Below are 16,359 nucleotides of genomic sequence, written 5' to 3'. Positions count from 1 at the left end.
GTGGGCCTGGGGGAACCGCGCCCGTCTGACTCCCGACCAAAGATCCTATAGCGGAGGATGCTTGCTGCCGACATCTCTGGCCACCCGCAGGTGGGGGGGGGCTACTCGGGAGGGGACGGGACAGCGCCGGAGAGCCGGCCGGGATCGATCCTGGCTGCGGATGAGGCGCAGGTCTGTGCCACATCTCCCTCCTCCAATCACTGCACTCTATCCTCAGTCCCAACCCCCCCCCCCCGCTCACTCCTCCAATCATCGCGCTGAATCATCATGTCCCGCCCCATTGCTTGCTGACCGACGTCTCTCTCGTCCAATCGACGCCCTCGATCATCAGTCCCACCCCCACTATCTCGTGGAAAGCGGTGATTTCACCGGGTTTTAAAATTCGGATTTCAAAAACTTGGGGGGGGGGGGGGGGGGACACGTGACCCCTCTGCCCCCCCCTGGATTTCCCCCCCCCTGTGAGGAAGCACAATCTGCCACAGGCAATGATGGTCCAATTCTACACGGCCATCGTAGAGTCTGTTCTCACCTTCTCCATCATGGTCTGGTTTGGCTCAGCCACCAAGCACGACACCCGGAGGCTGCAGCGAATCGTCCGATCAGCAGAGAAGGTTATTGGCTGCAACCTTCCCTCCATTGATGAACTGTACACTGCAAGGGCCCGGAAGCGAGCGGGCAAGATCATCTCTGACCCCTCTCACCCTGGCCACAAACTCTTTGAATCACTTCCCTCTGGAAGGCAACTCCGGACTGTCAAAGCTGCCACAGCCAGACATAAAAACATATTTTTTCCACGAGTAGTTGCTCTACTCAACAGCCAAAAATCTGTAGCCTCCCTTTGCTCTGGTATTTTATTTAATTCACAAGTTTAAATAATATTGTTTTATTATTACTGTTTAATGTTTTATGTATCATTCTTAACTGTCACTATATATCATGTTGTCACTTGTGGGCAGAGCACCAAGGCAAATTCCTTGTATGTGAATACTTGGCCAATAAACTTATTCATTCATTCATTCATCCACAGTGTACAGATACAGGATAAAATAAATATGAATAATGCTTAGTGCAAGATAAAGCCAGTAATGTCCAATCGGAGGGGCTCCAACGAGGAAGATAGCAGTTCAGGACCGCGAGGTCTCCGCTGAGTCACTCCAGCCGTTTGTGTCTATCTTCGGTTTAAACCAGCGTCTGCAGTTCATAGAAACATAGAAACATAGAAATTAGGTGCAGGAGTAGGCCATTCGGCCCTTCGAGCCTGCACCGCCATTCAATATGATCATGGCTGATCATCCAACTCAGTATCCCGTACCTGCCTTCTCTCCATACCCTCTGATCCCCTTAGCCACAAGGGCCACATCTAACTCCCTCTTAAATATAGCCAATGAACTGGCCTCGGCTACCCTCTGTGGCAGAGAGTTCCAGAGATTCACCACTCTCTGTGTGAAAAAAGTTCTTCTCATCTCGGTTTTAAAGGATTTCCCCCTTATCCTTAAGCTGTGACCCCTTGTCCTGGACTTCCCCAACATCGGGAGCAATCTTCCTGCATCTAGCCGGTCCAACCCCTTAAGAATTTTGTAAGTTTCTATAAGATCCCCTCTCAATCTCCTAAATTCTAGAGAGTATAAACCAAGTCTATCCAGTCTTTCTTCATAAGACAGTCCTGACATCCCAGGAATCAGTCTGGTGAACCTTCTCTGCACTCCCTCTATGGCAATAATGTCCTTCCTCAGATTTGGAGACCAAAACTGTACGCAATACTCCAGGTGTGGTCTCACCAAGACCCTGTACAACTGCAGTAGAACCTCCCTGCTCCTATACTCAAATCCTTTTGCTATGAAAGCTAACATACCATTCGCTTTCTTCACTGCCTGCTGCACCTGCATGCCCACTTTCAATGACTGGTGTACCATGACACCCAGGTCTCGCTGCATCTCCCCTTTTCCTAGTCGGCCACCGGATGTTCCTTCCGACACAGTTCAGGGCTGCTCTCTAGTTGTAGGAGGATCGTTCAGTTGCCGAGGGGAGCTGTGTGGGGATGGCGTGGAGCGGGCACAGCTGGCAGCGGCACGCGGTGGTGGGGCAGCGGTAGGGAACACCCACAATATCGCCAGGTCGGGCCGCCCCCTGCCGCTCACACCCAATGCCTCCCCCTGTCGATAATGGGGCGGCACGGTGGCGCAGCGGTAGAGTTGCTACCTCACAGCGCCGGAGGGAGACCCGGGTTCGATCCTGACCTCGGGTGCTGTCTGTACGAAGTTTGTACGCTCTCCCTGTCACATGCGTGGGTTTTCTCCGGTTTATGACAATAGGTGCAGGAGTAGGCCATTCGGCCCTTCGAGCCAGCACCGCCATTCAATGTGATCATGGCTGATCATCCCCAATCAGTACCCCGTTCCTGCCTTCTCCCCATAACCCCTGCCCCCCTACCAGTCTGAAGAAGGGTTTCGGCCCGAAACGTTACCTATTTCCTTTGCTCCATAGATGCTGCTGCACCCGCTGAGTTTCTCCAGCATTTTTGTATACCTCCCCTGACTCCGCTACCTTTAAGAGCCCTATCTAGCTCTCTCTTGAATGTATCCATAGAACCAGCCTCCACCGCCCTTTGAGGCAGAGAATTCCACAGACTCACAACTCTCTGTGTGGAAAAAGTGTTTCCTCGTCTCCGTTCTAAATGGCTTACTCCTTATTCTTAAACTGTGGCCCCTGGTTCTGGACTCCCCCAACATCAGGAACATGTTTCCTGCCTCTAGCGTGTCCAAGCCCTTAACAATTATATGTTTCAATAAGATCCCCTCTCATCCTTCTAAACGCCAGAGTGTACAAGCCCAGCTGCTCCATTACCTGCATGCTTACTTTCATAGACTGATGTACGAGGAACCCCAGATCCCGTTGTATTACCCCTTTTGCCAACTTGACGCCATTTAGATAGTGCTGGAATAGGTGTAGGAGTACTAGTTGCCTCATGGCAACATCCTTGTAAAAATCTTGTCAAGAGCATTTTCTTTCTACCTCTCTGTTATTTAATGCAGAATAAGAACATATTGACTACATGATATTTTCTGTAATTTCAGATGTGGACAGTGTGTCCAGAATACTCGCTGACATGATCTCCTACACTGAACTGCGGAGTATTTGTCAAATAACTGCCGTCTTCTGTACATTGTGTGAAATTGTGATTTGTTAGCTGCGCAAAACAATGCAAATGGCGATTTATTTATTATTGTATCTACGTTGGACGTTTGCTCTTTGGTGTAAGCAGGGGTGGGGCTATCATTGTGTTACATACGTTGAATTGTACATCACTTTCTTAATGGATTTCTATTATGAATTATTTAAAATTGAGTGGGTTGGTGCAATATTGGTGCCATATGCTGCTAATGTGTCGTTATCAGATATTCAGTGTTAAAAAGAGAAATAAATCACAATAAAAGCAAAAAGATGTTCCTTCCACAGCGTGCGGGGAGTCTGGCCTGGATCAGCACGGCCGAGGCACCAAAGTGAAGTTGCGGGGAGGTTTACAATGTTTTTTATTTAATGTTGTCCCTTGTCTAGTCGGAAATAAAGTTCATCATTGGATATAAAAATCGGAAGAAATGTAAATGTGTGTGTTAAATTATTATATACATCTATATCACATTCATGTATGTGTGTTCTTTCCAGCACAATCTAATCAGTTGTAGGCTCGCTGAATAAAACCATCCTTAAGTTATACATCATTTGTAAATCTTGCTTAAACAAATTAAATTTTGTGAAATACTTAATTTAGATAACCCCACCATTTACAGACAGATCTCATTCCACTCTCTGGCTATTGGGAAGACCAGACCCATTTTATTGTTGAGAAACAACTCCATAGACACAAAAACATTAAGTAACATTCCAGGGCTAGAGCAACTGGAATCTTCATATTGCTATTACTTTCCCAAATACTGCAGTTGTGAACAGTGTGATTAGATGAATGAATTACAGAGTGCAGGTGTAATACAAACTCAACTCAAACACAGCTTATGAGCCATTTAAAAAGAAATTATTTAAAAAACATTTTAAAAAAATTACCAGAGTCACATTTTATAAACATTTTATTCTTTAAAAAGAACTAACAGAATTATGAATCTAACCCTATATCACACACACAAACTGTTCCCCCGCAACGTTAATTACACTGCGAGTCCGGTCGGGTCAGGTAGGTTCCGGTTACTGAAATGGACGAAATAAATGCCCACGATCCACTCCATAGCGTACTACACGTCAGCCCACAGTCTGAAGAAGGGTTTCGGCCCGAAACGTTGCCTATTTCCTTTGCTCCATAGATGCTGCTGCACCCACTGAGTTTCTCCAGCACTTTTGTCTACCTTCGATTTTCCAGCATCTGCAGTTCCTTCTTACCCAAAGAGCACCTTTCACCAAGTTGATGACCTTCCAGCAGCACTCACTTTAAGAATATGGGGTAAGCCGTTTAGAACGGAGACGAGGAAACACTTTTTTCACACAGAGTTGTGAGTCTGTGGAATTCTCTGCCTCAGAGGGCGGTGGAGGCAGGTTCTCTGGATACTTTCAAGAGAGAGCTAGATAGGGCTCTTAAAGATAGCGGAGTCAGGGGATATGGGGAGAAGGCAGGAACGGGGTACAAATTGTGAATGATCATCCACGATCACATTATTTTAACACTATAAGAAGTCATATTCTAGATGGATGCAATGTATTCCCGTTATCTTTCATGGGTTTGCCAAGTCTTGGTACAGACTCCCTTCTTGCGCAACATCTGCTTCTAACATAAGTTGGTGGGAGTAAGGGGAGAGTTGTACCAGGGGAGGGAGTAGGGTGGGGGGGGGGGGGGTTGTTAGGGGAGAGATGTACCAGGGGTGTGGGGGGGAGTTGTACCCTGGGGGGGTAAAGTAGGTATGTTACAAAACTTACCTTCAGCGGCGCTGCAATTCTGCCACTGGCCGTGTGCGCGATTTTGGCGCGTTTGAGGGGGGGGCGGGGTTAAAACGGGGTTTTTTCCCGACCTGGTCCTGAATTATATTTCTTGGAGTGCAAGATGCTAAAGAATCGTTCCTACGGCCGTTCAGTGTGTTTTTTTTTAAAATTCGCCCGACAAGTGAATCGCTGGAATGATTTTAAAATCAGCTTCTGAAGCTGTCAATGCCGACAACGGGGACGGATTTTATGGAGAACCAGGTAAAAGAAAGTAGTTTATTTTTATGTATAAAGGTGTTTCTTAAGATGTATTTAATTCACATTTTAAGTTGCGAAACGGTGATTTTTTCCCCCCGAAGAACCGGCAGTGTATTTGCTGCAGATATGGGGGACTAAATTCACCGCATCTGAATGTTCCAAATGGTCCCGTTCCAGAAAAACACACTCGCAAGCTGATTTAAATGGCCATTAATTCACAGGTATTAAACATTAAATTCCTTCCATTTGGCCTATAAACCTATGACAATAAGATTTAAAAATTATGTTATATTCTGAATTCTTGTGTGAATGTTATTTGGACACTTAGGCTATTTAAAAATGTTAATCTATTCCTAAGAAATGGATAGATGTTTAGATCTAGTTATTGAATTTTGTAATTAGCTACAATTAGGTAACTAATAATATGCTTTAATTTCAAGTCATCTAAGTAAGATTGTTTCATATTTGTTTCAGAATGCTTCAATCTATAATAACTGAAAATTTATTTCAGTTCTCTTAAATTTTAAGAAAGTTATCGGCTTTTAAATGTTCTCGATCACAGTTTTGTGTTAAGGCAATGAAAAAGCAATAGGGAACAAGATGCCAATTTCCGAGTATTAAAATGGCCATAACTTTTTTAATACTGAAGATATGAAAGTGAATTAGGTGTCAAATTAAACTTCTTTTTATGCTTTATCTGATAAATGGGATAAATTAAAGACTTGAATTTTAAAATCTCAAAATTTTGTAACATTGCTAGGTAAAGGGGAGAGTTCTAGATCTGGATGCAGTACGCTGAAAAGCTCTAGGTAGAACGTCACTCAGCACTGGACAATTTTTACATTTTATCAAGCCAATTATTAACCTACAAACCTGTATGTCTTTGGAAGTGTGGGAGGAAACGGAAGATCCTTCTGAACTTTGTAGTTGGCAGGGCAGTACTCTGCATCGCCAACTTGGACAATTTAACATTTTTTTAAACCAAGCCAATTAACCTACAAACCTGCACGTCTTTGGAGTGTGGTAGGAAACCGTAGATCACGGGGAAAACCCACGCAAGTCACGGGGAGAACGTGCAAACTCTGTACAGACAGCACCCGTAGTCGGGATCGAACCCGGTACTCCGTCGCTGTGAGGCAGCAACTCTATCGCTGCGCCACCGCGATCGTGCTAGTTGTACCGGGGGTCCGTTCTACCACACTCCAAACGTCCGTCCAACCCCGGGAGAGGGGCAACGGCTCCCGCTTCACGCACACGGAGGCCGTGGCTGAGCTCCCTCCCTCCCAAAGATCCTATAGCGGAGCAAGATAGGCTACTCCTGCGAAATGCAATGGGCTGACGTGTAGTACACTATGGAGGGGATCCTGGGCATTTTTCCCCGCCCATTTTAGTAACCGGAACCTACTCGACCCGACTCGCAGTGTAATCAACGTTGCGGGGGAACAGTTTGTGTGTGTGATTTAGGATTAGATTCATAATTCTGTCAGTTCATACTTCTGTTAATTCTTGTCAAGAATAAAATTTGACTCTGGTAATTGTCTTGTTTAATGTTTTTAAAATAAATTCTTTTTAAATGGCTCACAAGCAGTGTTTGAGTTGATTTTGTAGTAACCGGAACCTACCCCACCCGACCCGCAGTGTAATCAACGTTGCGGGGGAACAGTTTTTGTGGTGATATAGGGTTAGATTCATAATTCTGTTAGTTCATACTTCTGTTAATTCTTGTTAAAGAATAAAATGTTTATAAACACACATACGTGAATGTGGTATAAATGTGTATAAACATATAACACACACAATTATATTTCTTCTGATTTTTATATCCAATGATGAATTTTATTTGACTAGACAAAGGACATTAAATAATAAACATTGTAAACCTCCCCGCAACTTCACACACACTAGGCCCCATCCCACCCCTCAACTCCCCCCCCCGGCACTCCCTCGCCTCCCCCCCCCCCCCGGGCACTCCCTCGCCTCCCCCTCCCCCCCCCCCCACACTACAATGTCTCCCCCTCCTATGCTGTTGTCCCTTAACCCACCAGCTCTGCTAGAAGATCTTTGCGACGTGACGCTGGATAGGGGCAGACGTCGTGACGCTGGAGCGGGGCAGACGTCGTGACGCTGGAGCGGGGGAGACGTCGTGACGCTGGAGCGAGGGCAGACGTCGTGACGCTGGAGAGAGCAGACGTCGTGACGCTGGAGCTCTAAGATCTTTGGGAGAGAGGGCAGACGTCGTGACGCTGGATAGGGGGCATGCGTCGTGACGCTGGATAGGGGGCACACGTCGTGACGCTAGATAGGGGGCATACGTAGGACGCTGGATAGGGGGCACACGTCGTGACGCTAGATAGGGGGCATACGTAGGACGCTGGATAGGGGGCACACGTCGTGACGCTGGAGCGGGGCAGACGTCGTGACGCTAGATAGGGGGCATACGTAGTGACGCTGGATAGGGGCAGACGTCGTGACGCTGGAGCGGGGCAGACGTTAAGCGGGCGGATAGAGCGGCGCAGACGAGGGTGAACAACGCAAAATGGTTCCAATAAGATGGAAGGTGCTGCCCATTGGCGAGGCGCAACCCCTACTCAGCCGGCAGATTAAAACTGAGGAGGGCCTGGAGGTTGAGGTCAAGGTGGAGGAGGAGTGGGAGGAGGCTCAGACCCAGGCCCAGGAGATTGAGGCCAAAGTGAAGGAGGAGCAGGCCGAGGTGGAGGCCCATGTCCAGGCCCATGTCCAGGCCCATGTCCAGGCCCATGTCCAGGCCCATGTCCAGGAGATTGAGGTGAAGGAGGAGGAGGCCCGGGTCAAAGAGGAGGAGGACCTGGAGATTATGGTGATTGGGGTCAAGGAGGAGGAGGAGGAGGACCAGGAGGAGGTGTATCGTGTCCGCAGCATCGCCCCACCCCGGACTAAGGTAAAGGGCCTGTCCCATGAGCATGCGGTAAGCGCGACAAGACCGGAAGCGTGGATCGCGCGGCGGTCGAGTGAAGTCCGCGGGAAGGTCACGCGGAGGTCAAGGAAGGTCGCGCGTGACGTCATTTTTACAATACAATACAATACAATTTATTTGTTGTCATTTGAACCCAGAGGTTCAAACGAAATTTGGTTTCTGCAGTCATACAAACAAGAAGAAGAACCAAGACACAACAAAAAGCCGCGCCGGGTGATGCAAGGCCGCGCTCCGGGTCTTGGTGTTGGAGCCCCCGGCGTGCGCTAACAAGTCCCGCGGCCATTTAAAGCCGCGCCAGGCGATGTAAGGCCCCACTCCAGGTCATCCTCAACCCCGCAACTCGGGCGGGAGAAGTCGCCGTTGCGGAAGCCCCGAAAAGCGGTCTCCCACCAGGGAGCCGCGGGCTCCCGGTGTCACCGTCCACCGGGCCGGCCATTGGAGCCTCCGAATCTCCTGGATCTGGTCGCAGCCGCGCGCCACCACCGCTCCGAACTCGGCCAGCTCCGCGATGGTGAGTAGTCCACAGCTCCGCGACTGGAGCCCCAGGTCGTTCCGGTTGGAGGCCGCTCCACGGTGCTCGGCCCCAACGACAACGGAGACCCGACAGAGAAAAGGCCGGGTTCTCCGTGCAGGGGAAAGATTTAAAAAAGTTTCCCCACCCACCCCCCCACCCCCCGCCCCCACACACATACCCAGTTTAAAAAAAAATAAAAACTACATACATACGAGACACAAAAAAAAAACGACAGACGGACTGCAGAGGCCGCTGCGACGTGAGTTGCGCCGCCCACCCGAAGCTCATATAAACGGGGGTTGCAGGCTGCTATTCCATGGTCATCATGGAAGAGATACAGATTGCATTGCTGCAACAGCGAGAGAGACTTCTGTTAGCAGCAGCCCTCATGCTGACAGGTCAGCTGGGCAGGAGTTCAACAAGGAAGGCTATCAGGAAACCTTGCTGATGGTGTTGTGAGCCATCTTGTAGGAATCCCCTGACGCAAGGTAGCGGAGGGTGATGGCTAGGCGCAGGCCTGGTTCCAGTGACTTCCGCATGACGGTGTCCGTTTTCTGCAGAAGAGGTCCGACTCGTGCCTTTAGCAGCTAAGGTCAGGAGGTAACCTGGTGAATTTTCTAAAGGCAGCCTCATCTTTCTGCTGCAGATCCGTCACCATGTTCTCATACTGGCCCAAAGTGGGTCTCATCCGGAACAAAGATCTCGTCCACACAGACCTCTTCCTGTGTTTCTTGATAGCCTTCCTTGTTGAACTCCTGCCCAGCTGACCTGTCAGCATGAGGGCTGCTGTTAACAGAAGTCTCTCTTGCTGTTGCAGCAATGCAATCTGTATCTCTTCCATGATGAGCCTGCAACCCCCGTTTATATGAGTAAAAATGACGTCACGCGCGACCTTCCCACGGACTTCGCTCGAACTTCATGTCAACTCGCTCAAGGATCACTCGACCTCCGCTTCCAGTTTTGTCGCGCTAGCCGCATGCAGTCGCATGCTGGTGTGACAGGCCCTTCAGTTTTTCGGAGCCCTGCGCGATGTCGGGACCAGCCCCGCACAACTCCATAATGCTCCGGCGATCGAAGTGGGACCGGCCCCGCGAGGCCGTACGGCTCAAGCAACCACATTAGGTCGCGCTCGCCGCCTACAGTCGCATGCTAGTGGGACAGGCCCTTTACTCAAGGCCACGGGCCACAGGTGCTGCTGTTGCTGGTGTTGACTCTGGCCCAGGCTATGCACAGGACACTGCTGCCTCAAGTGTGATGAAGAAGTTCAGGAGACCTGTTACACCACCGTATGACTTCAGCAGGGAACAAGAGGGGGAGCTGGTAGATTGGTATCGGGCAAACCCTGAGCCACAAATCGATCTCAGTATCAAAATCTTCTTCTTGCGTATGGCGTGCACATCCTAAAGCTGTAGTACAACTTGTTCCATTTGATCTTATTTGATTGTGCACGCCGGGTTGATTGCATTCGTCGAAACGAGCCGGACCACGTGAAGGTTGCAATCTCCCACCCCTGTAACATAATCCACAAATATCCACTCTCAAGATAATCAAATTCATTATTTTTTGCATAATCATGTTATAAGAACATCTAAATAATCTATATTTTGTGTTATTGTCTATCCATGATCATTATTTTCATACTAAATACCTGACTAAAAACTTCCACAGCACATAATTTTTAGTCAGATATTTAATTTGAAAATATTGATCATGGATAGACAATTACACAAAATATAGATAATTTAGATGTTCAAAAAATTTATGATTTTGATTATCTTGAGAGTGGATGTTTGTGGATTTTGAACACATGTCTGTGTGAAACGGCCCTTGCTGCTGCAGTGTAATAAACCAACAGAGTAAAATTTATGGGAATTAAACATTCAATTCCTTTGACTTGGCATAGAAATTCATGACAAAGTGAGATTTAAAAATCATGTTATATTGTGAATTTTTGTGTGAATGGGATCAATTTGTTATTTGGATATTTCGGCTATAAAAATTTATTTTTAGCCTTTTCTAAAGTATGGGATAGATGTTTAGATCTAGTAATTGAATTTAGATTAATTTAATTGATTAGATGACACTAATGAATATGACATGTTTTTTGTTTGGGTATTTACTATTTTAACATTTAACTTCTTTCTACTTAATGCTGTTCAGTGTTTTTTTCCTTTACATTTTTCAGAGGCCTCAGAAGAAGAATTCCAGAATTGTCAATCCAAATGCCCCGCCTGGCATAGCTAGAACTCACCTTGAAATGAATTTCCCTGTCATGCCTGAGTCTAAGAGTGATCTTAAAAATGGACACATCTTGTACATGTATACCTCATTTGGTAAAAGTCTGGCTGAAACTCAGAAATGGTTGAGTTCACATTACTCTTTGCCGGGTGCCGAAGGGTGTTCAATTGGTGCTGTCATGTTAAAGGTGAAGAGTCTCATTACCCGGACTTTGCTTAAGTTTAAAAAACTCAGCAGTCCCAAGGAACTTGAAGCATTTACGGAAATTTGTAATGAAACATTTAAATTTCCAGAAGGCAGTCAACGCATTTCTTCACATGACATTCCAGCCGCCTGTTGCTCAAGATCCTGAATCCTTGACCCCTGCCGAAATCCAAGTGCCCATATTTCAAGACACAATATGTACCAGAGAACTTCTAAGTCTTACACCAAGGGAACAGAAAATGAAAAAAAGACTAAACTTTCTGTCTACATCCATCGCCGCTCTTACACTAAAGTATCGCACAAGGATCAGTGAACTTAGGGCTCAGTTGAAAACTCCAAAACGTGTCGTTAATCAAGCCTTAAAGAGAAAGCAAAACCAAATAGATACGAAGGACAGAAAGATTCAGGAACTCAAAGCCAAATTACGTGGGAATACTTTGGCACGAGAGCTTGCTGAAACAAAGGCAGAGTTTTTGAAACTTCAGAAAGCACACAGTCAATTGCTCAAGTTTCGTGGCAGTGGGAAAAAGGGGGAAACTGTTTCAATTCACCAGTACAGGAAAGTTCAGGAAAAACTAAAGGACAGGGAAGAGGAGGTGAGACGCCTCGAATTGGACAATCTTGTCCTCAAAGAAGCAATAGAAAATCTGGAGGCTGCCTGTATTGTCAAGTCAAATGTGGACCAGAAGACTTACTCCTCCACAACAAGGATGCATGTGTTTGACGGTGCATCGTAAACAAAACACCCGCAGCAAACGTTCCAATCCTGATGAGCCAGTTCCACAAGCAGAGTGGACTTTATCTGGATCGTGTTCCTCCACACAGTGCAGTTGAACTCAGCATTCACAGCGATTATCTGAATTTGGACTACTCCAAATCAAAGATCTTATAGCGGAGCATGATAGGCCACTTCTGTGAAATGCAATGGGCTGACATGTAGTACGGATCGTGGGCATTTTTTCGTCCATTCCAGTAACCGGAACCTACCCGACCCAACTCGCAGCGTAATCAACGTTGCGGGGGAACAGTTTGTGTGTGTGATATAGGGTTAGATTCACAATTCTGTTAGTTCTTTTTAAAGAATAAAATGTTTATAAAATTTTACACTGGTAATTTTCTTTTTTAATGTTTTTTAAATCATTTCTTTTTAAATGGCTCATATGCTGTGTTTGAGTTGATTTTGTATTACACCTGCACTCTGTAATTCATTCATCTAATCACACTGTTCACAACTGCAGTATTTGGGAAAATAATAGCAATATGAAGATTCCAGTTGCTCTAGCCCTGGAATGTTACTTATCCTCAACAATAAAATGGGTCTGGTCTTCCCAGTAGCCAGAGAGTGGAATGAGATCTGTTTATAAATGGTGGGGTTATCTAAATTAAGTATTTCACAAAATTTAATTTGTTTAAGCAAGATTTACAAATGATGTATAACTTAAGGATGGTTTTATTCAGCGAGCCTACAACTGATTAGATTGTGCTGGAAAGAACACACATACATGAATGTGATATAGATGTATATAATAATATAACACACACATTTACATTTCTTCCGATTTTTATATCCAATGATGAACTTTATTTCCGACTAGACAAGGGACAACATTAAATAAAAAACATTGTAAACCTCCCCGCAACTTCACTTTGGTGCCTCGGCCGTGCTGATCCAGGCCAGACTCCCCGCACGCTGTGGAAGGAACATCTTTTCGCTTTTATTGTGATTTATTTCTCTTTTTAACACTGAATATCTGATAACGACACATTAGCAGCATATGGCACCAATATTGCACCAACCCACTCAATTTTAAATAATTCATAATAGAAATCCATTAACGTGAAAGAGAAAGTGATGTACAATTCAACGTATGTAACACAATGATAGCCCCACCCCTGCTTACACTAAAGAGCAAACGTCCAACGTAGATACAATAATAAATAAATCGCCATTTGCATTGTTTTGCGCAGCTAACAAATCACAATTTCACACAATGTACAGAAGACGGCAGTTATTTGACAAATACTCCGTAGTTCAGTGTAGGAGATCATGTCAGCGAGTATTCTGGACACACTGTCAACATCTGAAATTACAGAAAATATGTAGTCAATATGTTCTTATTCTGCATTAAATAACAGAGAGGTAGAAAGAAAATGCTCTTGACAAGATTTTTACAAGGATGTTGCCATGAGGCAACTAGTACTCCTACACCTATTCCAGCACTATCTAAATGGCGTCAAGTTGGCGAAAGGGGTAATACAACGGGATCTGGGGTTCCTCGTACATCAGTCTATGAAAGTAAGCATGCAGGTAATGGAGCAGCTGGGCTTGTACACTCTGGAGTTTAGAAGGATGAGAGGAAATCTTATTGAAACATATAAGATTGTTAAGGGCTTGGACACGCTAGAGGCAGGAAACATGTTCCTGATGTTGGGGGAGTCCAGAACACAGGGGCCACAGTTTAAGAATAAGGAGTAAGCCATTTAGAACGGAGACGAGGAAACACTTTTTCTCACAGAGAGTGGTGAGTCTGTGGAATTCTCTGCCTCAAAGGGCAGTGGAGGCCGGTTCTCTGGATGCTTTCAAGAGAGAGCTAGATAGGGCTCTTAAAAATAGTGGAGATGGGATATGGGGAGAAGGCAGGAACGGGGCACTGATTGGGGATGATTAGCCATGACCACGGTGCTGGCTCGAAGGGCCGAATGGCCTACTCCTGCACCTATTGTCTATTGAGGCCTCAACTGTTTCTGAGACAAAGGGGAGCACTCAGCTCTAAGATCTGAACTATAGTAAAAGTTCGGGCAGACTTAATAAAATTCTCAGTACAAAACAAAGTCAATATGTTCTTATTTCTGCAAAATAACACGGAGGTAGAAATAAAACGCTCTTGAGGAGAGGATTTATACAAGGATGTTGCCATGAGGACTCGACTATCTGAGCTCAATGATCTAACTACAGTGAGAGATTGAACAGGCTAAATAAAATTTTCAATATTCCACAGAAGTAATAAATGTTTTCTTACCTTTCCTCCTTAACGGGGAACCTGGAGAAAGACAAGTCGGGTCGCCTACATTAACGATTGGAGCAACTTACAGCAGGACTAGTAGATGTGGACGCTGCCATGGACAAAGAGAAGATTCTTTGGATTCGAGAGCGGAGGCGGAAGCAAAGATCCGATCTTTGGCCGGAGGCAAGATGGCGGAGGCTGGTTGCTAAAATGAGTCCTATAATCGCCCATGAATCTGCCCATGACCGTACTACGTGTTTTGCGTAGGAGTAGGCCATCTTGCTCCGCTATAAGATCTTTGCTCCAAATGTGATGATCTACAGGACACTTCCGCCCACTACTTTCCCATTAAGAATGTCCTATAATTTTTTATTTGATTTGAAAATCAAATAAAAAATTATAGGACATTCTTAATGGGAAAGTAGTGGGCAGAAAAGCACGTCATGCGTGGTTTGAAGAGCAAAAACCTGTAGTTTACAATGCCAAAATTGAAAAGTTGAGGAAAAACAAGGTGTACAGTTGCTTATTGGTTACAATCTGAGGAGTATGATGATGCTACTGATTACGATATGCCAATGTACCAGCTGGCAACTGATCTTCTACAGAAAGACTTGGTCTATTGTTAGAAATTGTCATTTCTTTACCTGTCTGTTACGTACTTATAGCATATTTCTTTGATTCCACCCTCTCCCTTGAGCCTCACATCCGCCATGTCATTAAAACCTCCTTCTTTCATCTCCGCAACATCGCCAAACTCAGACCCTTTCTCACACCTCCCGCTGCTGAAAGACTCATCCATGCCTTCATCTCCTCCCGACTGGACTATTGCAACTCACTTCTCCTTGGCATCAGCTCCACCTACATCAACCGACTCCAACTGGTCCAGAACGCAGCCGCCCGACTCATCACCCACACCAAATCCTGGCATCACATCACTCCAGTCCTCAAACAACTTCACTGGCTTCCCATCTCCCACCGGATCACCTACAAAATCCTGATCCTCACCTACAAAGCCCTCCACCATCTGGCCCCCCCATATCTCACTGACCTCCTCTCCCCCTACCAACCCTCACGGTCCCTCAGATCCACATCAGCCGGTCTCCTCTCCATCCACAAGTCCAACCTCCGCAGTTTTGGGGACAGAGCCTTCTCCAGGGCAGCTCCCAGGCTCTGGAACTCCCTCCCCCAACTGATCCGCAATTCCGTGTCCCTCACCATCTTCCAGTCCCGCCTCAAGACCCATCTCTTCACCTCTGCCTATCCTTAGCCCCACGTCCCCCTCCCTTTTCATCTGTGCATTAATTGCCTCATATTGTGTTTTGTATTGAATTCTGTCTTTACTTTGTGTACTAGTCATGTCTCTACTATTTATTTCATTCCCCTTACATGTTTATCCTCTACCTGCTAAATTTTTGTAAGGTGTCCTTGAGACTCTTGAAAGGCGCCCATAAATAAAATGTATTATTATTATTATTATATGATACAATAATATTAAAGTTCTGATCTTGAGAATATCACATTTTTGAATTTTCAAGGCAGTCTGGGTGTTTATTGCTATTTCCGTCACAACGGTTAAATATGTAATCAGGTAATTAGGTAATTAACTAATTATATGCTTTAATTTCAGGTCATCCAAGTAAGATATATCATTTCAGAATGCTTCAATCTTTCATAACTGAAAATTTCATTCAGTTCTCTTATTTTATTTAAGAAAGTTAAGGGCTTTTATGTCAATTGACTGTCCTCAATCATGGCTTTTGTGTTAAGTCAATGGAAAAGCAATAGTGAACAAGATGTCCGAGTATGAAAATGGCCATAACTTTTTTAATACTGAAGATATCATAGTGAATTAGGTATCAAATTGTTCTTTTTATGCTTTATCTGATGGGATAAATTACAGGCTTGATTTTTGACATCTCAAAATTTTGTAACATTCCCTACAATAGACAATAGGTGCAGGAGTCGGCCATTTGACCTTCGAGCCAGCATCGCCATTCAATGTGACCATGGCTGATCATCCCCAATCAGTACCCCGTTCCTGCCTTCTCCCCATATCCCTTCACTCCTCTATCTTTAAGAGCCCTATCTAGCTCTCTCTCTTGAAAGTATCCAGAGAACCGGCCTCCACCGCCCTCTGAGGCAGAGAATTCCCCAGACTCACAACTCTCCGTGCGAAAAAGTGGTTCTGGACTCCATCAACATCGGGACATGTTTCCTGCCTCTAGCGTGTCCCTTAGTAAACCCTTAATAATCTTACATGTTTC

At 45.6% G+C, this 16,359-nt stretch overlaps 1 protein-coding gene across 1 annotated transcript; it reads left to right on the top strand.

Annotated features, from left to right (window-relative positions):
* The first annotated feature begins 7,634 nt into the window (after positions 1-7,634).
* LOC116975604 lies at positions 7,635-11,572 on the top strand. Its single transcript, XM_033024908.1, has 3 exons — positions 7,635-7,816; positions 7,958-8,098; positions 10,834-11,572. The coding sequence occupies exons 1-3, from the start codon at positions 7,718-7,720 to the stop codon at positions 11,236-11,238; spliced, it is 645 nt and encodes a 214-aa protein (XP_032880799.1). The 5' UTR covers positions 7,635-7,717; the 3' UTR covers positions 11,239-11,572.
* Positions 11,573-16,359: the final 4,787 nt, after the last annotated feature.

Source organism: Amblyraja radiata, chromosome 7 (assembly GCF_010909765.2).
Source record: "Amblyraja radiata isolate CabotCenter1 chromosome 7, sAmbRad1.1.pri, whole genome shotgun sequence".
Classification (NCBI taxonomy): domain Eukaryota; kingdom Metazoa; phylum Chordata; class Chondrichthyes; order Rajiformes; family Rajidae; genus Amblyraja; species Amblyraja radiata.
Note: the sequence above shows the minus strand (reverse complement) of the source record. Positions and strands in the feature narration are given on the sequence as shown.

What these genes read in the sequence shown, in the direction of transcription:
- LOC116975604 (XM_033024908.1), top strand. Translation starts at nt 7,718, where the DNA reads ATGGTTCCAATAAGATGGAAGGTGCTGCCCATTGGCGAGGCGCAACCC. An exon ending in GCCTGGAGGTTGAGGTCAAG is followed by an intron (nt 7,817 to 7,957) that starts GTGGAGGAGGAG and finishes GCCCATGTCCAG; the next exon opens with GAGATTGAGGTGAAGGAGGA. An exon ending in TCGCCCCACCCCGGACTAAG is followed by an intron (nt 8,099 to 10,833) that starts GTAAAGGGCCTG and finishes TACATTTTTCAG; the next exon opens with AGGCCTCAGAAGAAGAATTC.